The 23,230-nt window shown below is 42.4% G+C and overlaps 1 protein-coding gene across 1 annotated transcript in view; it reads left to right on the forward strand.

Annotated features, from left to right (window-relative positions):
• The window catches only part of DSCAM (DS cell adhesion molecule), a 436,159-nt gene that overhangs the window by 369,537 nt on the left and 43,392 nt on the right, over positions 1-23,230 (forward strand). Inside the window, exons 21-27 of the mRNA XM_088160469.1 lie at positions 5,199-5,352; positions 12,375-12,492; positions 13,306-13,469; positions 16,265-16,363; positions 16,927-17,115; positions 17,832-18,122; positions 23,042-23,218. Coding sequence (XP_088016595.1) covers positions 5,199-5,352; positions 12,375-12,492; positions 13,306-13,469; positions 16,265-16,363; positions 16,927-17,115; positions 17,832-18,122; positions 23,042-23,218 — 1,192 coding nt within the window. The remainder of the gene's footprint in view (positions 1-5,198; positions 5,353-12,374; positions 12,493-13,305; positions 13,470-16,264; positions 16,364-16,926; positions 17,116-17,831; positions 18,123-23,041; positions 23,219-23,230) is intronic.

Genomic DNA, 23,230 nt, shown 5'->3' on the forward strand with positions numbered 1-23,230 from the left:
TCTGCCATGTCCAAAGTGAAAGGATGAGCAGAAATGGCCTGAAATTGCACCTGAGGAGGTTTAGATTGCACATTAAAAATGGAAATTTCACTGAAAGAGTGGTCAGGCCTTGGGATGAGCTGCCCAGGGAGGTGATGGAGTCACTGTCTCTGGGAGTGCTCAGGAGGAGCCTGGATGTGGCCCTTGGGGACAAGGTTTGGGGTGATGCTGGTGCTGGGTGATGGTTCTCTCCCAGCCTTGATAATTCTGTGGTTTCCAGGAGCAGCAGTGCCCTGAGATAGGGCAAAGTAGACAATTCTGTGATGGAGTTGTGCAAAAAGATGGAGATCATTGTTTATTACCACGTAGAATTGAAGACTTTAATCACTAATGAGGCTCAGAGCCTGTTCTAGGGCTCATCAGTGATTAAACAAGGTCCAAGGAGCAGCACCTGGCCCCAGGGGGATGTGATGGTAGCTGATGTCAGTCTACACTTATCATGACCCCCTCCAAAGCAGAATTGCTTTGAAAAGAGCTGTTTAGAGCAGCACTGAGCTGGAAACCAAGAATCAGTGTGGATCACTGGGAGGGAGTGCTCAACTCACCTCTGGCTCTCTCCCATTTAGCAGTGGAGCTGAGCCCAGAGGACAGAAGTTTGTTGAGAGAGACCCAGCTATGCAAACACCATTTCACTGACTTAACTCAGGCCAGATAAAACAAACTCAGTGCTGTTCTGTGGGAGGCTGCAAAACCAGTTGTGGCTCGTTGTTGTGGGCAGGAGGGAGCAGCCTGAGTGTCTCTCCTGAGCCCACTTCTGTTCAGTGACTCCATTACTGACCTGGATAATGAAACAGAGAGGCTGCCTTTTAATTTAACAGGAAGGGATTGCATGTACACAGGAGACAGAAGCAGAATTCAGGCAGGTCTTGATGAACTGGGAAATTGGTCTGAAAAAGTTGGATAAAATTTACCAAGAAAATGGATTCCCTGAATAACCAACTGCAAAAGTACTGTGTAGAGAGCAATTCTCTTGATTCTTCAGAAGAGGATTTTGAGGTTATTGTGCCTCCCAAGATGAACATTAACAGCCTTTATAATCCTGTCCTGAAAAGCCAAATGAGAATCCCTGGAATTGTTGAGTACAGGTTTGAAAACTATGAGAAAGCTATGGACCATCTTGAGACAGTCTGAAGGATAACAGAAGATATTATTAGAGAAACTGATAGAGAAAATGGGATTTCTGGACAATGTTGAAAGCATCAGAGTTATTTAGTTGTAAAAAGATAAGGGTACTGGTGGGGAAAGGAATGATAAAACTTCATGTAGATTAAAGACTGGTGCAAAGATCAAGGTAATAATCTATTCTTCATGTTCCTAATAGACTGGAAAAGAAGCTATGGGTTGAAACTGCAGCAGGAAACTCAAGCTAGATTTAAAAAAAAGGATTTCTAATCATGAGATTAGTTAAGCAGTGAAATAGGTTGTGCAGCCTAGGGAATTGCAAAATCTCCTTTTATTGTAAGTCTTCAAAATCAGGTTGGGGAAACATCTGTTTGAAATTGTGCAGGCACAGGTGAACCTGGTTTAAAGAACAAAGATAGACTCAGGTGATCTCTCAGAGTCCTTCCAGCTCCACCTTTAGATGATGCCATATTTTCTACCTAAAATAGGGTAAAAGCATGCACTTCACTCTAGGTATTATATATATTATTTATAATTAATTATAATTTTCAACATGAGGCAGCCAACACACAGGTAACCAATCTGTATATGCTCTTACTTCACAACACACACCACAAACCTGGGCTGTTTCTCCCTTTTCACTCATGTCCTAAAAATCTCTATATGGCTTTCCCAGTTCACTTCCAGGTTTCCTGCAACTTGCAGAGAAAGATGAGATAGAGATCTGTAGTTCACTTACCTGATCAGAAGTTGTGCAGAACCAGTGGTAAGCAAGGTGCAGGCTACCTTTCACAAAATAATCTTCCAGTAAATGCTATCCATTGTCTTAACTCCCTGCTTGGGAAACTCCCTAATTGCTTGGAAAATTGTTAGAAATGGGTTTTTTTCCCCCCAGATTGTGTTGACAAACAACAAACCAACAAATAGAAGAAATAATCAAGCATAGAAGCCAAAGGGATCAGAGTTTATGCACATTGCTTTAAAGGAGTCAGAAATGCCATGAGATGATGGCATGCTGCTTCAAAGTGTGCAAAGAAATGCACACCACCAGGACTGAAGTTGCAGAGGAAAATTATGTTCCCTGCACCAACTGTTCCTCAACATCTCTTGCCACTGTCTGGTTGGGAAAGTAGATTGATTGCATCCTGATAAAGGACTTGGATTTCATTTTATTCTTCACAGACCTTTCTGGCTTTCAGAGACTGATCTCTGTCTGTCCTTCTTAGACAGTGAGCTAAAGACAGAAGGAAAATTAACCCATCATCTATAAGCTGAAGAAAAATAGAAGTTAGGGGAAAAAAATCTCTTGAGCAAGCATGTTACTGCTTCTAAGATTGAATAGCATTTTTTGTTTTATACTGGCATATGTACGGGCCAATATGTGACAAGGTGACATTCCTTTAAATATTTCTCATTTCAATTGTTTAATCTTCTCTTTGCTGACAAAGCTGCCTTTTTTTTCTTCTTGTGTAATCAAAGTCTCTGGCATGTTAGGCTAATTGAAATGACAGGCAAAAGTTTAAAGTAAAATCGATTCTTTGTCACTGAAGCATCCCCAAGTGTTTAAAAGGGAATGTGAGCTGAGGAAACAAAATGTGAATTAACCAGTTAGAAACCAAAATCTTTTGTTACAGCAGTTTGTTTCAAGAAAATGAGAGTCGTTAATTTAGTGAAGATGCATTTACCAGATTCAATTAATAAATTAATTCTGCGAATAATTAATTTTACATTTGAAATAGCCACAGATACAAATGGGTGAATGATGCTGGGAGAAAGAAAGGAGTTGAAAACAAAGTGTTTTAAAAGCTCTAGAGCAGAAAATCCTGCCTTTTATCCATCTTTGGAGTTCCAGTAAGAAAGAGCTGGCAGTTGCTGGAATAAAAGGTGGCACTAAGGAATTCTGTGATGTTTAGCTGTTCCTAAATGCTGTATCCATGTCTCGTGTCAGCAGGTGGTTTAGAAGGAACCTGTGCTAGGTAACTGCATTAATAAATGGAGCCTAAGTGCCAGAGACAGCCTGGCCTCTTTGACTTTCAAATTAACCATAGGAAATGCTGCCTCATGAATATTAAATTTCAGCCTCCTCTGCCATGATCAATACATTAGGTTTTATGTATGACCTCACAAAGACCCAACCTGTCAAGCTATGGGCATTTGTCCAATATTCTTGTGTAAATGTCAAGGCAGATGGTTCTGAAAGCCTCCTGCAATATTTCACAAAATAATAAAGGTGTCTGGCTGCATTGACCTCTTCATATCAGAAGTGGGAACCCAGGCAAACACTGGCTAAATGGGACAAACTAATCTGGCATTTTGACAAGCAAAGGGGCAATGAGTTTGGCTAGAAAATATGGCAAGTTCCCCTCCAGTCTTGCTCTGAGCCTGGGGAACTTGGCTGGAGCAAGCCAGACTTCCCAGAAAAATCACTGTCCATGGAAGGAACAGAATGTGTTCTTGTAGAAGCCTTTGCATGGTCCCTAAGGGAGCTGAGGTGCCTGGCTTAGAGACAGATATCTTCACTCTGGATTTCAAATGTGAGAGGAGATGAACTCCCCTCTTCCCCTGGCTGCAGGAGGTGCCAGCTGAAGAACAGAGAAGTGCAGTGACCCATTCAGCAGCTGAAACTGTCTGCCAGTTCACATGGAGAGGTGTTTAATGATATCTCAGAAACATCTCTTATTTATCTGGAATTCACTTTGAAGGACTACGTATTCCAATGTTTTCAGGTCAATGTGCCTTTTGAAATGCTAATCAGGTGGAATTGGCCTTTACCACAAGCAGATATTTGTATATCAAAGAGATTCCTTGCACACTTTGTCAGTCTGAACCAAGTTTAGATTACACTGATGCATTATTTTTAATGCTGATTCCTGCTAAAATCTTCTTTTCTATGTCATTAACCTTCTAATTATTTTTAGCCTAGTGTTAGTTAGCCATTACCATGCTCAGCACTGCACAGGGAAGTGAGTATTATTCATCCTAATGGTTCATTACCCCTCTATTTTTACGTGCAGGCATCACAAAGCCCATGTCAGAAATAAAACTGGCAATATTGAGTGCTGTAACGCTGTTCAGAGCTGCGATTTCCCTCCTCAGCCTTCCTGTGGAGGATGTGCTGAGGCTCTCAAAGCCCCCTGGAGGGATCTTTGTGTTCCTCCACACCTTTCCCTGCACAGGTTGCTCCAAGCAGGATGCAGAGCTCTCCGGGATGAGCAGGGACTGCAGAGCAGCTGGTTGGCTCTGCTGCAGCCCCTGGGCCGAGGCACTTGAGTGGCAGAGGAGAGACTGAACTGGCATTTCTTCCAGCACTTGTCCTTCCCTGCTAATGCAGCCAGCTGGCTGAGATGACCTTCAGCTGGGAGTCTCTGAATGGAAATAATTTCGTGATTGAACAAAACTAGACTTGGGGGAAGTTTGAACAGTCTGTTACAGAGCACAGTTTTATTCCTTGGTTCTCTCCACTGCTGAAGGGATAAAGCCACAAAAATGCAGGAATAAGGAGCACCAGAGGTTCTAGGTGACAGAAATAGTAGACTTTTAATAGTAAAAGGATTGGATGTGGCCATCAGTGCCATGGTTTAGTTAAGGTGTTAGGGATGGGTTGGACTCGATGATCTTGAAAGTCTCTTCCAACCTTGTGATTCTGTGATTCTGTGGACTCCAGATTTCACAGCAGATGCAGCACAGAACCCTCCATTGGGAAAGTTTTGTGTAGAGCTAAATCAGTTTGTCAGAACTGTTGATGGTAAAATTTAGCCATATTTATTCACTTCCATTGTTTATCCAACCCTGTAAAAATAAATGGCACATAAAAGTCCTAATCTGAATAAAACCAATCTGTAAACAAGACACAAATTCACTGAATATGAATGGATTGCAACAAGTTACTGTGTCTTCTCTGTTTGCTGCCATCTGCCATCTGTTTGGAGCAATTGAAACTCATCCGAAGAGCCCTGAAGTAACAGGCTTTGTAGCACTCACATTTTCTCCAAATACTGCTTATTTTAGCCTGGAAACATTTGTCTCTCCCACCACAGGTGATCAGCGAGTTTGAAGCCTCTCCCGACTCATTTTCCTACAGAATCCCCAACCTGAGCCGGAATCGCCAGTACAGCGTGTGGGTGGTGGCCGTGACGGCTGCGGGAAGAGGCAACAGCAGCGAGATCATCACCGTGGAGCCACTGGCCAAAGGTACAGGGACAGCTGCCCAGAGCCAGCCAGGCTTCTGTGTCACCTGCAGAACTGGCCAAGTGGCCTCTCGGTGCCACGCTGAGGGTGGGATTTGCCAGGAGGGGCTCCAGAGAAAGGCGAGGTGACAACTCACAGCTGATTGCTCAAGGTTCTGCTGGAGTCAGCAGAGATGGGATGATGTGCTCCTCCACGGGGTAACTCATCCAACACACCTTAGGAGGGAATAGGTTGCTTGTTGGAGCAATTTTTATCTTCAGTTGTTGGGTACAGGGGGTTTGCAGATGATGCCTCTCCCCCTCTGAATATGTTTCTTTTCCTTGCTGTACAAGGTAATTTCTTTATCATTCCTCTCCTTAGTAATATCTCTTGTGTACTCCACAAGTACCATCTTCTGTATAAAATGGTCTGATTAACATATCTAAACTCTGAACAATTGTTCTCTACTTGCATTAGCTTTGAAGTTTGCTGCTTCTATTTCAGAGATGATGAAAGGATAATGTGCCTCAAATCTTGAATATTTATTTCCAGCTGTATTAGTTGTTCTATTAAAAGATATTGCTGGGGCCTGTGAATTCTGCCTTTTTGAGATGTGATGCTTGCAACATTAGAGCACCTTGGCTTGGAAATGGAGGCCTAATATTTTGAACAAGAAAGTGAGAAGAGTCCCATCCCACTCAATCTCTACATGGGGTCTTCAAACGGATTTTTTTTTCTACTACTCAACTTGGTACCATTACAGCCAGTTCCAGGATGGGCAGAGAAATGCACAGATCCCTAGAGCTGCAAAATTAGATACATTTAATTGGCTTCACAGTTTTACAAGCCTTCTAATTCTTCACTTTGGTGTTTAATGATGTAAAGATGTAAAGTAAAATGTCTACTGCATTATGATGACAGGTTCTTTTTGAAAAGGCTTTGCTGAACTTCAGCCTAGTGCCACAAATATGAAAGCACTTTCTGCATGGAAGAGCAAACTCCATCACCATGGGAAATCTCCCTGTTCATACCTGTCTAGCTGGTAGATCACCATTTAAATGATGGTAGATTAACATCAGAGCTGTTACTTTACCCTGGGCAGCATCAAAAGCAGTTTAGGCAGAGGGTTGAGGGAAGTGATTGTGTCCCTGTGCCCCCTCAGGTGTGACCCCACCTGCAGAGCTGCCCCAGCCCTGTCCCAGCTTGGGGAGGAGCTGGAGCTGCTGCAGAGAGCCCAGAGGAGGCAGCAGGATGAGCAGAGGGATGGAGCAGCTCTGCTGGGAGGAAAGGCTGGCACAGCTGGGATTGTTCAGCCTGGAGAGGAGAAGCTTTGGGCTGAGCTCAGGGTGGCCTTGCAGGGCCTGAAGGAGCTGCAGGAACCATGGAGAGAGACAATTGCCAAGGGATGGAGGGAGAGCACCCAGGGAATGGAGGGACAGCACACAGGGAATGGAGGGACAGCACCCAGGGAATGGCTTCAGACTGAGTAGGGTTTAGATGGGATATTAGTAAAAAATTATTCCCTGGGAGGGTGGGCAGCTCTGGCACAGGGTGCCCAGAGCAGCTGTGACTGTCCCTGGATCCCTGGCAGTGCCCAAGGCCGGGTTGGACACTGGGGCTGGAGCAGCCTGGGACAGTGGCCCATGGCAGGGGGTTGGAACTATATGATCTTAAACCTTTCTTCCAACCCAACCCTTCTAGGATTCTATGTATTATCATGGATGGTAATGCAATGATTTTGGAGGGTACTGCTTGAACACATGACAGTTTCCCAGTGTGGAGAAGCTGCAAACAGAAATCTTCAGATCTGAAAAATCTGGAGTTTTTCCATTGTAGTATAAGTGCACACAATTATGGACATCAGTGAGACCAAAGCTGAGATTCTAAAAGGGAATGAGGAGTGTAAAGGACCCCAGTGAAGGAAGATCATGAAAGAACAACTCAGGGAAAAAGGGCAAAGGTTTCAGTGCGCTCCTCCTTTGCTCTCACGGGGATGTAATCAATGTGTGGTGATGAAATGAAAAAACTAAACAAAAAGAAGCATAAAAATAGATGCTTGAATAAGAGCAAAAACTATTAGACATGGTGCAATACTAATAGATTGAGGCTGCAGGCAAACCCTGCACAAAATGCACTGGAAGTTCTCTTTTTCCATGTCCTCTACATTTTAAAAAGAGGGAAATGTTCAAAGATGAACACAGATAATTCAGGCTTTGCAGGCACCAATATTAATGACCTCAAGTTATGAGGAATTGCAGTATGCAATTGCTCTCTGTTTTCCAAAAATTGAGAAGTTGCAACTTGACCCACATGTACTTAAACTGATCCAGCTTACCAGAATTAATTCTGCTCTTCTGAAGCTTATGTAACATAATCCATGATGACAAATAAGTGAACTTAAAAATAACTTTTATGAAAAGGCAAGATGACTTAAAAGAAAAAATAATTAATTACTTCAATATAGACAGATCAATCTGAAGAGGACTTTATTTCAAAGGACAGTAGAACACATCCAGTCAACCTTAGAGTTTGTAGTGATAGACCAGTATAAAGTCTGCATTAGATTATGCTCAGGAAAAGCCTCTTACATGCACTTAGGACTATAAAAGTAACAAATAATCCATTTGTGGATGGTTTGATGGGTGCTAGGAATACTGATAGATAGCAATTTTATGAACTTTGGATGTAGCTAGGTTAGAAATTATTGTATCACATACAGAATTTCCTTTATGAATGCATCACAGGGCTTTTTAGGGAGCTGGGAGAAAGTGGTGATCAGTGCTGAGGGCAGTGGCTGCACAAAGAGGACGGATGGGCAGAGCTCAAAGCCTCAAAGACCTTTTTCACCTCCCACTGTATTTGTAGCAAACAGCACATCCTGGGGTTAGAAGCAGTTGAAGCCTGACTTTGCCCTAAGATCCCAATGCAGAACCATCCTGTGGGCCATTATTTTGTAGTTGTTTGCTTCCTTTCTTTGCTTCTCTTACTGCACAGTAACTGTCCAAGTAATGATAGCATCATGACAGCTAATAAGAGTTAACTTTGAATTGAATTATGTCAACTTAATTATAACCCCTTTAAGAACTCCTTTGAGAACAATGAGAATGTCTAGATAGGGGTTTGATGTGAAATGGATAGTCCAATTTAAATGAAAGCTTAATTCAAGTTAACATTTCTTTCTTTCTTTAATGTCTTCATTTCTCAGAACAGATTGTTATTCTCTGTAATTAACTGACAGAAATAATAAAAAAAAAATCCCCAACAAACAGAAAATAATCATGGCAATGAAAGTTCAGCCTCCACATAAGCAAGCTGTGTTCCTGCCCCTCAAATTACTCTTCACTGCTGACTTGAAAGAAGTGGGTTTAGCCTATCAAGTATGCTCAGAAGACAAAAAACCTTGCATGCACTTGTCCCTCTGATTTACTGACCGTGACTGATGGGCAATGGCATTTGCTGCCAGTGTGACGATAACAGATCCAGACCCCTGGCAATCTGATCCTCTGGGGACAACTCGCTGACTTTCGAGTTGCCCCTGGATTTCTGAACTACCTGAGCATTAATTTTGAACAGATTTTCCCCCTAGTCTATGTTGCTTTGTGTGTTTAATGTTTTTAAATGACATGTGGGGTTCACATGGCAGTACACACGGGTCTGTTTCTTTGATGGTTCATCAGACTGGAATACAGGGGATATTAGAAACAGAGAAACATGGAATGGGTTGGGTTGGAAGGCACCTTAAAAATCATCCAGTTCCACCCTCTGTCGTGGCAGGGACACCTTCCACTGTCCCAGGCTGCTCCCAGCCCCAATGTCCAACGTTGGACACTTCCAGGGATCCAGGGGCAGCCACAGCTGCCCACCCTCTTCTATGAGAAAGTAAATGAAAGAATCTCCTGAGCCAGGGTATTCACTGTTGGATCTTTTATTTGTTTTAAGCTGAACTGCAGTGAACTGTCATAGCTCTTGTTCAGTTTCCTTCTGAAGTTCACCTTTACAACACAGTTGTGTCCTCTAAAGGAAGAAAAGCTCACGTGTGCTACAGCCTCTTGCAACGAATTTCTGCCCATTTCTCTTTCTGTGACACCAAATGTATGTTAGAGGATTTGTAATTTTAGCAAACAAACATGCAGAAAGCTGCATTATCATAAGGGAGTGCACTGTTCTGCGAAGGAACCTCTTTATCTTCAATTAATAATTGGGCAATTTGTAAAAAAAATAGGAACAGAGACAGCCCTAATCCAGTGCCATGCCACCAAATATAAGGCTAGAGGGAGGTGTGTAGGCATGTGGGTATCTTTGATGACACAGAAGTAAACCCTGCAGCTTACCCGTATGATTGCAAAAATTCCCATGGCTCAAAGGAAAGAGGTCTGTGAGATTCCAGGCTTTTTTACCTCCTGAATGCCTGCTAGAATTTCAAACCTATTGCTCTGAGGTGGATTTCACTTGACATTTATTTTGTTTCTAGTTTTCTTTGTGCACCTTTTAGCAGTCTCAGGACATCATTTGAAGTTCAGCTATAAAGAAAATTGGGCTTGAAAAATTTCCTGCTGTTTTACCATTTCTTTTAAAAGCACTCAGTACATGGAAGGAATAAGAAAATCCATAGAAAGCTGTGGATACTTTCACAAAAATAGTACACTGTGCTTTTCTGATAATTTTCTGAGTCATGGTTATCATCAGTGGCTTAGGCTCCTGTAAAATGAGGGATACAGGATATTGAAAACCAGGAACTACAACATAAATGTTGCACTTTCAGCATCTGCTGTCCAGCCTATGATTTCTTAAGGAAGACTTCACGTTGAAATAATAATTAAAAACAAAGGGATAACCTGGAAAGTTTGCTAACAGTGGTGCCATGCCATGCTGAAGGCTTCAGCAGGATTCCTGTATTCCACGTGTTTTGTCCTAAAGGAACTGGCAACAGCTGGAATTAGCTGGATGTCTCAAGAAACACTGGTAATGTGGGAAGGCCACAGAGAAAATGATTAATAGTCAACTTGAAATGAGTTTTCAGGCTTCATGTTGCAGAGGGGATTTAGCACAGGACAGGAATCTGAGCAGTCCAGATGTCTTGTAGATAGAGCTGACAGCATCTCCTGCTGCTTTTCAAAGATGGCATGAGAGCCACGAGGCACCTCCTGCAGCAAAACCTGGCACCACTGAAGACAAATGTGACTTCTAACACCAGCTTCAGCAGAGTCAGCATTTCACTCTGTGTCTCTGGGTGCTCTGAGCATTTTTCTGTTCGAGTTATTTTGGTTAATTAGCCCATGGTGTGGTGGGTTGACCCATGCTGGGTGCCAGACACCCACCAGAGCTTCTCTATCACTGGACAGGGGAGGGAAAATATAACAAATATAACAAAGGTTCATGAGTTGAGATGAGGACAGAGAGAGGCCACTCACAAAATACCATCACAGGCACAACAGACTCGAATTAGAGATATTAATTGAATTTACTACCAACAAAATCAGAGCACAGTAATGACAAGAAAAATAAATCTTAAAAACACCATCCCCACACCCCTCTCTCCTTCCCAGCTCTACCTCCTCCTCCCCAGCAGCACAGAAGATGGGAACAGGGGTTACAAGCAGTTCATCATCATCTGCTGGACACAGGGGAAGCTTCTGCAAGCTGTTACCTCCCCACTACAAAAACCTGGCCATACAAACCCAGCAGGGATGGTTTGTGGGAGTACAGCCCTGTCTTTTCTAGGAAATGACACCTTAGGAGTGCCCAGGTGGAAGAGCAGCCTGATCCATGAGAGTTTCTGAGTGCCCAGTGCCTTTGCATCACTCTGGTGTCCAACCTTCCCAGGCAGCACAAACCACAGCTCTGTCCTGGCAGGGTTAAACCTCAGAGCTCTGCAGGGAGGGAGCCAGGCAGCTCCAGCTGCTCTTTAGCCAGGACAGGACATGTTGATGCTTGGCTGTTAGAAAAGGAGTGCTGTACCATTGCCCAGCCTTCACTTTGTCTGTTACCTACATCTTCAACTTGTGTTTTAGTTAAAATTTTCACCAGCGAGAATAAACCTCTTGAGAAACTTGGCCTTCAACAGTGCTTGAAGAGAACATAGGCAACATAGTCCAAACTGATTGTATAATCTGTGAAATCTTTTCTTTTTGTGAATATCTCAAGTCCCATTGCAGCCTACTCAAGTAATTTTGCTTAATTTTTCAAGGCCTGTTCTTTTATGCATGAATCTTTTTCCAGATTAACTGTCCCAGTTATATTTGATGCCAGGTCTCATTTTCATGTTTTCCTAATTGGTGCAAAATGGATTATTAAGTATAAATTCTGATCAGTGTGCACGACTGAAGTAGATCAGGACTAAAAATACAGTATTTTGTCTATCTGTATTCAGTGTGTGCCTTTAAAATGTATATTTAGAGGCCAACAGAAAGACTATTTCTATCAAGGGTCGTTCTTGAAGAATAACAAATGAAGTTCAAATACAACCTATAAACTGGAAATGCATTAGCAGTATTTTTTTAATATATTTAGATGATCTGAGAGCTGATAAAAACTGATTTTAGTTTGTTCACATTTGTGAGTTTCAGATAGACTCTACGCTGTACTAATATACATGAAGGGTTATTTTGCTTAATATCAAAATTGTTGGAGAGGAGATATATCAATAATTCCATTTTTATGAGACACCTGTCTACTGTGGACAATTCCTGCTGGAAGCATTGAGAGAAGCATCCCTTGGACATGATTTTCACCTGTAATTTCTACTCCAAAATATATAAAAGTCAGCAAAGATGATAAATAACTGGGTTTGCTCTTTTTTCTCTACAAAGACTCTTCCAATCCTGTGCCTCATATCTCTTTTAGTTACTTGAATTCTAGGTACCAAAAGTGATATTTTTCTTGAATAAATAGCTAATATTATGAGTTAAAAGGAATTGGTACCCTAAACCCACCATTTTTTAGATTGTTTTGGTTTTCCCCCTTTAATTGTGGTTGTCTCTATTTCCCTTCCAAGGGCTGTCTGAGCAGACTCCTCATTTCAGTGTCTCTTGCCCTCTCCCTCCCAGCTCCTGCCAGGATCCTGACGTTCAGCGGGACGGTGACAACCCCCTGGATGAAGGACATTGTCCTCCCTTGCAAAGCCGTGGGGGACCCAGCTCCAACAGTCAAGTGGATGAAGGATAGGTAACCAGCAACTAAATGTACAGCTCAGATAAAACCCATTTCCCTAAAACCCTGGGGGTTGTGGGGAGGGTGGTCCTGGGTCACTGGCAGGAAGGAGAAGGATTATTCGTGGTCACAGTAGATGAAGAGTTTAGAAATTCCTTCAACTCGTTGGCTGTGCTGATTACAGGGCATCAAAGGGAGAAAAAACAATGAAGAAGGGCTAAAGGTAAACATTCAAAATGTAAAACTTTGGAGTGTTTTTGTTTTATCTTCAGGCAGACAGGAAAGTTTAATTCTGAGAGAGCAAAGTGCCTGATACACTGATTTGTGCTGAGGTGGGCAGTAAAAGTCTTGCACATATTTAGTTTTCCGTTATTCTGTTTTCAGCTTTAGTTTCACAGTATGACAGAGCCACATGAAAACACACATGGACAATAATTTTCATCCAAGCACTGTGTAAGCAGGGAAACAACAGTGCTGTGAAACCATCTTGTGCATTGATATCAATACCTGTGATTTCATAAGGATGAACTTCGTAGCCAAGAACTGCCTATACCCTCGTTTCAGTGTTTTTATGAAATAACTAGTTAAGGAAGGAGCGAATTTCTGTTTTCACTCACTCTGGGTCAAGGAAAAGTGCATTTTTAAGCAAATGATAGGTGTTCCCCAACAGAAAATACTCCTTTGTTGCCTTATGTAAGGGACACACCTCACCCCACATCTTTTCCTCTCTTTCCATTCTTGGCTACTTCAAAAAAAAAAAAAAATCCACTTGTGAGTAATTTTGATTGTAACTTCTTTAATGTATGCACTTTGTTTCCTGTGAGGCAGTAACGGGACACCCAGTCTAGTGATGATTGATGGGCGGAGGAGCATCTTCAGCAACGGCAGCTTTGTCATCAGGACTGTGAAAGCAGAAGACTCTGGGTACTACAGCTGTGTGGCCAGCAACAACTGGGGATCAGATGAAATCATTCTGAATTTGCAGGTACAAGGTAAGGCTGTTGGATCTACCTCACAATGTTGCCATGGCTTTAAAGTGCTACTGGTAATGCAGAGGTGTGTCTGAAATCCAAAATATTTGTATTTATGTGTATTAGTGTAAATCTAATTCTTCCAAATTCATACATAACTCGTTCTGACTCAGCCATGGGCATTATATGATCTAGAAAATGGTGCTTTTGGTGAAACAATTCACACACTCAGTTAAATCTTTATGTGAGTTTTTGTAAGATTGACAGCCCTGTGTTTGCATTCAGTTATCTTCACACAGAAAGTATCAGCTTCTGCCTTCTCCTTGCAAATATCACATGTATCATTTTAATTTTACAAAATTCAGAAAGATGTGAAGGCCTTAATTTAGCTCCTGAAAAGCTATCAGCAGAAATTTACCTCTGTACTGAGACATTGCACAAAAACTTCATTATGTACGTGCAAAATTTTATTATGAGGTGAATATAGGGAAGCACTGGAAATGAAACATCAGTACCCCTTCAACTAATGCATTCCTCCAGCTCCATTTTATATTCATGTTGAAATGCACAACGTGCATCCAGGATGGTGTTGATGTATACAAAAGCAGGGACAATGTAAGAATATAAACTAAGAGTAAAGTGAAGCAGAGCCTGTGTATTCAGAGACCAAGAATTCCCTGTGCAGATTTCCTTGCTCACTTGCTCTAAAGTAAATCCTACAAATGCTTCGATTGACTGCAAATTTTTGTACCAGAGTGGACCATCACTCTCCTGGATGTGGAATTTAAACTTCAAGTGCAAACACATGAGAGCACAGAGAGAGGTTGTTTCCACTGCAGTCCCCCTCCCTCCCTGCATAAACCATTCCACTAAGCCTTGAAACAAACATCATGGCAGATATTGGCATATATCAGCTTCCCTACAATCCAACAGAAACTAAAGATGCTCTTCTGCAATGTTTGAAGCATGACCACAACAGGAAGTAGGGACAGAAAACACCATCAAATGGAAACCTTATATTTCACTAAGTACTTCTGTAATTGCACATATTTGCTTTTATTGAACTGCAGCAACTAAAAGCAAATCAATATTGCTTCCCTAAGGGACAGACAAAGAGTGGCTTTTAATATGTGGGACCACCATTTTTTGTAGATAGGGTGAAGCTGTGATGAAAGCTCTTACAATAAATCGTTCGCAGTGTAGTGTGTGCATGGAATCAGCCAAGTCATTCAGAATAACAGAACAAATCCATCTCACAAAGGGAATTTTCCTTTAGAGTATAAACTGTCTCTTTTGTTTTCTTCAGCCCTTTTTGGGCCCGTGAGGGCAAAAAAATCAACCCATAGCTGGAAACCAGCAGCTTCTTCCTTATATCAGCACCCATTATTCTGCAGTCTGACGGCTCAAACATGAACTGCAGTGAGGAGCTTTCCCTGGAGTTTCACTCTGCAGGAAGAGCTGCCCCTTAAGCATAGGCAAAGCAGGCAATGTTCTCTGGCAGCAGAATGCTGGACACAGCACAGCATTTTGGACTTCTGTCCTGCCTGCTCATGGGACTGTGACAGGACAAGGGCAGCTCCTGCCAGCACGGGTCTGACACCACCCCCCTCTCCTCTCCCATGCCAGAGGAACTGTGGCCATCCTATTGTCTCTCCTCCCCAGATTTCCATCCCATCTTCTCCTCTGTTTCTTGATCCTTTCCAAGCAGGGACACTGTCCATACCTCACTCTTTATTCTTGAGGCAGCAAAGCTCAATTTTGTCTACATTTCTGAGAGTAGAACATTCCCAGTCCATTTCCAGTCCCAATTCCCTGTGTCAATTCCCAGTCCCAGTTTGCCCTATCCAGTGCAAATTATTGGGATGTGGCATGGCTCCTTCTCTGCACTTTAATGCTGGGAGAAATTCCCCCAGTGAGGGTGGGGAGCCCTGGCACAGGGTGCCCAGAGCAGCTGTGGCTGCCCCTGGATCCCTGGCAGTGCCCAAGGCCAGGTTGGACATTGGGGCTGGAGCAGCCTGGGACAGTGGAAGGTGTCCCTGTCTATGACAGTGGATTGGAATGAGATGATCTTTAAGGTCTTTTCCAACCCAAACCATTCCATGATTTTCCTCCAAAGGAAGCTGGGAACTGGGAAGTGGATGAGAATTGAAATCTCTGTTTTATTCCTGCACTCAGTCAGCAGCTGGTCCTTGGAACCCTGATCTTCCATCCCCCAAAAGGTTTATGGGGAGCAGCAGAACAGAAGTGTTTCCAGTCTTTGCTGATAGGTCTGGGAATTCTTTATACCAAAAGCCTCAGTGGTTTGGAAGAGGACTGGATCTGCCTCCAGACACAAACCTATGTCTGATACCTAATTAACTCTCACGTTTGCACTGGCAGAAGTCCTTGATTTGCACCTTTTTTTTCATTTTTGCCATAATAGCCTGCAAACACAGGAATGAGTGGGGCATCATTTGCAACAGCACATGTTTCCTGCCACTAATATTTTATCTTTTCCCCAAAACAGATATAAAAAACACAATAATTAATGGCTGGGTAGATCATGTGCCATTGCGGTCTAACAGGACAGATGCAAAATATTCAGAGAAAAACAAAGGTTAAGAATTGAAAGACAAAATTGTGCATAAAATTAAATTTTAAAAATGAGAGCTTGTCTATTCTTGTCTTAACCAAGGATGTCAGCTAAACAGGCACTTTGACAGAAATCATTTGCATTTTTTGCAACTCAAAACAGCTATTTCATAAATGACTATTAGAAGTGATTAAGATAGTGTCAAACCATTTGATTGCATTTTCTATTTCTATTTCCCATCTAGTTCCACCAGACCAGCCAAGACTCACTGTATCCAAAACTACATCTTCCTCTATCACTCTTTCCTGGATACCTGGAGACAATGGGGGCAGTTCTATCCGAGGTAATGTAATTCAGGTTAATTGCTGCTTCTTACTAAATTATCATATGTTGATAGGATTAGTATACAATTATGAATGGCAAAAAACCCCCCCAAAAAAAGAATAAAGAAAAACAACCCAATCTGTATTGCTGTCAACCCTTAATGTGCACTATCATGGTGATAACTGCTTTCAGTAAATTGCAGTTTGTCTTTGTGGTGGTTTATTCACACATTTAATCACTTTCTCCTCAGCTGTTATGACAGTTTCTCTATCTGATTTTCCATATGTGTAATCTCTAACCACTCATTTTGGAGGGTCCAGGTTCATCATCTGGTTGTTGCTGTTTGAAGGATCCTTAGAAATATCCATCCTTTTCTTTTCCCCTTGAAGCCATCATAAAAAATTGTATTTAAGCTGTTGTCAGTGTGGGCAAAATGCATTGCCTGGTATCTTTCAGTCAGAGGAGAGCTGTATGTTTCACTGCACATGGGATTTTTTTTTCCAGTTTTATTAGGTCTTAAAATGCCTCCTTGTGTTACCTGAAGGATTTGTGATACCATTGCCATGCCCGCTTTCCCTCCAGGTTATATTCTGCAGTACTCAGAGGATAACAGTGAGCAGTGGGGCAGTTTCCCCATCAGCCCCAGTGAGAGATCCTACAGGCTGGAAACGCTGAAATGTGGCACATGGTACAAGTTCACCCTGACTGCTCAGAACGGGGTGGGGCCGGGGCGCATCAGCGAGATCATCGAGGCCAAGACGCTGGGCAAAGGTGCGTTGGTTCCATCCCTTCACCCTCCTGAAGAGCTTGGTTTGATGAGAAAACAGGCTTGGATATTTCAGTATTACTGGCTTTGGAAACATTTACACCTCTGTGCATGGCTGTGACAATAAAGGCTGTGGCTGTGGTGCTGTGATGTTCTGTCCTTTTTTCTCTAATTTTTTTTTTTCTAAGATGGGTTGGCAGATATTTGGTAAGAGGTTGTCTCCACTGTCACAGACTATAGCAATTCCAACTATTTCATTGCCATGAGGAAATTGTCTCTTCTCTTCTTATAAAAATTCAGGGGTTTATTTGTCTGGATGTTGAAGGAAGACAGGGAGTATATTTATGTATAAAGGAAATGGAGCCAATGTCTGATTTCTGCTCCAAGGCAGTGTTGCAGGAGCATGCAAGCAGCATCCTCTGAACTGGATAAGTGTCAAAAATAAGGGAAAAGTTTGTGTGAAGTTCTGCAAGGCAAAACAAACCAAACTTTTTGAATGGATGTTTGGATTTTTTTCCTCCACATATTGACTTGAAAATCTGGGTGTGTGAGTCTGACAGAAAGTGGGAAAAAAAGGAGGAGAAGAGGAAGTTGAATATATAGATACTGAGATTAAGCTAGAGTCAAGATTGCCCTAGAAATTGTTCCCTAAATTTTATATTTTGAGATCTTTTGTCTGCAACATTTAAGCATTCTGTCTGGAATATCCCACTGCCTCTAGAGCCACAGTTTTCCAAGGAGCAAGAGCTCTTTGCCAGCATCAACACGACACGGGTGAGGCTGAACCTGATCGGCTGGAACGACGGCGGCTGCCCCATCACCTCCTTCACCCTGGAGTACCGGCCCTTTGGGACCACGGTGTGGACAACGGCCCAGAGGACATCCCTGTCCAAGTCCTACATCCTCTACGACCTCCAGGAGGCCACCTGGTACGAGCTGCAAATGAGGGTGTGCAACAGTGCTGGCTGTGCAGAGAAGCAAGCCAAATTTGCCACGCTCAATTATGATGGCAGTAAGTATTTCCTTTAATTTACGCCTCAGATACTGTTTTACTTGAGTTTCATATGTGATTTTTTTTTCTTTTTGCTCATCTTCCATTTTTTCCCCTCATAAACCCCATTTTGAATCTGCCAGCCATGCTGTCAGAGAGGTTAAAGTCTCAAAGATGTAAAACAGCTCCTGATTTCCTGACAGTAGGCTGCTAGGCAGAAAAGAGGAATTGTTTATTTGTCCTCACTTCAGAAAAACTCCAAAGTCAATCAGCCATAAGACACATAATCATAGGACATTAAAAGTCATTAGTTCCAGTGGTTACAGGGGCCTTTCCTAATATTTCATGCATCTTTTCCATGAAATTCTAGTCTGCCATGGAATTTATTCCTGCAGCCATTCACGGGGGTGTCTGGCCTCGTTGCTATTCTCTGTGACACAACCCAAAACCCATTACAGGACACACTGGAGCAGCCAAGCAGGTTGTCCTCTGGGAAAGCCTGTGGATAACATCCTCCAAGGGCAGAGCAATGGCAGTGCAATCATCCCTGTTTACAGACAGGGGACAGGGAACTAATGGCCGTGACAGATGGCTCTGTCATGCCCAGCTGCAGGACATGGACCACGAGGGAGTTGTTACACCCTGCCCTTCTGCCAGGGGTTCCTGCCCACCCTGCAAAACCCAGGACACGAGGGCAGGAGCAAACGTGCCAGTTTGTCACTCACTGCAGCCAGGTCCTGCCAGGCCGATTGAGAGGGATGGTGGCACATGTGTGCTCCTGGTGGCTCCACAGTGGGGAACAACTGTGATCCTGGCAAAGGGGCAGCACAGATGGCTCTCAAATGGCTCCAGTGGGAATTGCCAGAGCTTTTCTGGAGACATCCAGTGGAAAATCGTGCTCTGTTGCCAGGGATGTTGTGCTGTATTGTGCAACCACTTGGCAACATCTGTAGTGTTAAATCAAGCTACAGCACTGGTGAGCAAGTTTAAACAAGCTGATGGTTGTGACAGCACCAAATTGGTAATTGTTTGTAATTCTGTGTTGGTAGCATGCCTCCACATGAACATCACCACTCGTACAGCCCAGGGGTCATTCCCAGGCAGAAATGTGGGACATGACTTAGGCAGGGTTTAAACCTCAGCACCTGACACATCCTCAGCTGCTATACCAGCCTTTGTGCTGGGTACTCAGCAGTTCTTGAAGATAATTAATCACACATGCCCTCACCCTTTGGAAAAATATCATTTTTGGTAAGCTGCCACACAAGTCCTTGTGTTATTTCAGACAGTCTGGAAAATTAAGAGAAAGATCTTGCCTCAGCACTCCAGAGGCCCACAGGAAACCAGGGTCTAAGCAGTTACTACACAAATGTTCCAGGTCTTTCCAGGCAGATTAAGGACTTGTTTTGCTGAAAAGTGTACCTGTTGTCAATAATAACTCTTTCAAGCATTATTAGTTAATTTTTTGTGATTTTTTTTTAGCCTATCCTGTTTTCATTTTGCTTTCCAATGTCTTTCCACAGGCAGAATTCAACTTGCAGTTGTTCTGTTATCATCACATTTATTTGATTGGGGCAAACAGTCTTAAGCCATACCTTAAAATGAATTTATATCAAAGTGCAGGTCCAGAGCCTTAAATTTCCATTTGTAGCACTCAAATCGAAACTATTCTTACAGTGATCTGATCTGAAATGTTGTCAGGCTCTGCTTTTTGATTGAGTGGTGATACTTAGCTGGTGTCACATATTGTGACCTGCACACCCTTTGATTTTTTATGTTGCTCTGTAGCATCTTTAAAAGGGACAAAAATGAAACAGTAAAAAATATTTGCAGCATTAAATTTCCTGGGCCACTGCTTCTGGTCAGCTAGAAAATTTCCCATTTGTGATATTGCTGGTTTTATTTGTGAAGCGTGCTTTGCCAGGATTGTATTCTGCCTTAGAGAGGCAGAGAGAGCTCAAATACTGACCCCGAGGTTATGAGAGGAAAACATGGATGGAAAAGCAAATTTCAGTTTTCAGATTTTTCTACATTTGCTATGTTTGACTCAGAACTGAAATGATAAACTGATGATGATGATGATGATGATGATGATGATGATGATGATGGTTATCATTCTTACCAGTATTTGATGCAGAAATTTTTGCTCCCTTAGACATGGAATTTTTTGTTTGCAGAAAACATGCCAGTGGAAACTTCTTGGCCAGCTCCACTTTTGAGTGTGGAGCTGCCTGTACCTTTGACTCACCCTGTGATGTGAGATCAGCCCCTTCCAGCTTCCAGGGGTCACAGCTGCCCTTTGGATGAAGCAGATACAAGAGTAGCACTTTGAAGATTAGATAATACAGTGTATGGAAGTTCTGGGATGCCAAATGCTAAGAACAAGCTTAGAAGCTTTAGCAGCATTAGATAAAGCCTTTGTAAAGTGTGCAGAAATCCCAGAGTTACGTGGTTTTGGGTCACTTTGCTGTGTGGGAGAGCTCCTGAGGAATATCGTGGCTCAGCATCCTTCCCCTCTCATCTCTCCATGCTGAATTAGGTCAGAAGGTTAATGGCAAACCTACGTGCAGCTTTTTGCTCTCTGTTTGTGGGCATTTTGGTAACGATTTCCAGCTTATAGGTTTGCTGACCTCCCTGCCCCTTGTTTTTTTCAGAAGCACGCAATCCATAAAGAGATATTTTTAGCCCTGTGCAGTTGTGGAGAGCTGCAAAGGAGCTTCCCAGCTCGGGGATCAGCTACTTGGTAGCCCTGGCATTAAATCAGATCAGCTCTGAACTCTGCTAATTGATTCTCACCCACCCAGGCACTCCCTGTCATGAAGGACACAGGAAAACACTCCGAAAACACTCCTGGATTCACAGGGAGCACTGGGAGATGCTGCAGCCAAAAGGAAAAAGGGGACAGAGACATTTAGATTACAATTTCTATGAGGCACCAATCAGGCTAACTAAGGGTGATGCTGAACTGACCTGGAAAACAAAACAAACCCTCCCCGTTTGTCTGGGACTGAGTCCTGAAAAAAGCTTTGACCATTCTGCTCCCAGCAAGCACCTGCAATGACAGCAAATGTTGAAATGGTGTTTTCTCAATGGACAGCAGGATTAATTTTTTGGTAATTCCTAATACAAATTGCTGAAAAGCAACAAATGGGTGATGTGAAAACATGCAGAATGATATTTTAATTATGCTCCAACTGCCTGTTTATAATGTTATGAGGTTTACATTTGCCTGGAGAGAGGTGTGGATAATGATAATCACGTATACAAACACTTCAGGTTTAAGTGAAATAAAGGCCACTCATCATTTGATTTTCATCAAAGTATTAAGGAAAGCAAGACATAATTTTAGGCAATCTTGAACCTAATGGTCTTTGTGACAGTAATTCAGAGAAAACTTTGGCCCTTTAGTATCCAGGAGGGTTTAGGAGGATTTAGAGACAGTTATTAGTATTACCTTCAGGAGCTTGAAGTTCTTTCCATTTCTTCATCTAATAATTTTATGTGCCTTTAGTGCAAAATCTGCATCTCAGGACAAGATGAAAATATCCTGCTGTGTGTTCAAGAAATAGAAAATTACAAGAAAAAAAAAAAAAATTATAGGGAAGAACTGCAATGGAACATTAGAAAAATATTCCAAATGCAATTGTAAGAAAACAAATTTTCCAAAGTACCTAATATAGGTTTGGATGGTTGTAGCTTTTCTTTTTATCTTTGTCCCTTTAGGGAGCTGCTCTTCTCTTTATATGCAGCTGAAATAGCTCTTCTGAAAAAAAAACAGGACTTAGAATTCCACATTTTCACAGTGGTTATGGCACTCACACTGTACTGCATCAGATCTCAGTTTTTATTCTGATACTGTATGGCACATAATGAGATACAACTATATCACTTAATGCAGCAATTAAAATGTAAAAAAAGGATGTGCCTGCTTTTCTCTCTCACCCTCCTTTCCTTTTCCTTTTACTAAGTAACTAGCCACTTTTATGTTTCGGTAACTGGTTAAAATTTAATAGCTTCCATCCAAAGTCATCACAGTTCACAATACTTACGTGTTTCTACGCATTTCAAGCAAATCTGCATTTTATAGCCTCATTTGTGGTTGCATTCAGCAGTTTAATAGTAATCAGGAAATGAGTGAGAAGTCTTCCATGACTAAACAGCCTTCCACAGAAGGTGCTGCATTCTTCTCACGTCCCTTAGAGGTAAAGAAGAAAAGAATTGAAAAGTTCAAGTATTATATATCACCAGGAAGCCAGGTATATTCAAAATGCAAATATGTCCCAGAATGAAAAAGTGAGCTGCCTGCCAGTAGTTGGTAGATTCATTTCCCTCTCAAAATTTGATTGTTTCTATCCAGCATTACTCTCCTGTTTTACTGATGAGTATAATGTCAGACAGTCTTTAGCAGATTAGTATCAGCTTGGCTGTCTGAATTTCAGATCACTATCACTGCTGCACCCTCAGAATGGATAGCAGAATGTTTCTGTGCAAAGGATTAATCTGATGTATGTGGCCCAAAATGAGCTTTGTCAAATGAGTTCCTTGCACAGAAAAGCCCAGCAGAAATGTCACAGTGGTGCTATTTCCCCATAATAAGGAATAATAGACACAGGGAGGAATTCTGAGGTCTCTCACAGCTTTTTAATAATTTAATCGGACTCAGAATTAATCATAGTATTTGACTGCATATTAGACATGGTTCTCCTTAATCAATGAATGCAATTCTTCTGGTTTTCTGAAAATCTCTGTCTCTGCAGTCAGTCCCTCATTACCAGGAGCCTGGTTATGTGTTTATTAGACACACAAATGTAGCCTCCACCCCAAACAGAAAATCCTGGTGAGTGTTCTGCCTGCAGCTGAAGCAACAACGTGCCTTATTCCCTGAGAACTCAATCTTTTGTCCTGGTTGATAGGCCTCTAATGGCATCCCCTGCTTCCAGGTACAATCCCTCCTCTCATCAAGTCGGTGGTGCAAAGTGAGGAAGGGCTGGGAACCAACGAAGGGCTGAAGATGCTGGTGACCATCTCCTGTATCCTGGTTGGGGTCTTGCTGCTCTTTGTGATGCTGCTGGTCGTGAGGAGGAGGAGGAGGGAGCAGAGGCTGAAGAGGCTGCGAGGTAAGGTGGTGT

The sequence above is a fragment of the Sturnus vulgaris genome, chromosome 2 (genome assembly GCF_052056855.1).
Source record: "Sturnus vulgaris isolate bStuVul1 chromosome 2, bStuVul1.hap1, whole genome shotgun sequence".
Lineage (NCBI taxonomy): Eukaryota > Metazoa > Chordata > Aves > Passeriformes > Sturnidae > Sturnus > Sturnus vulgaris.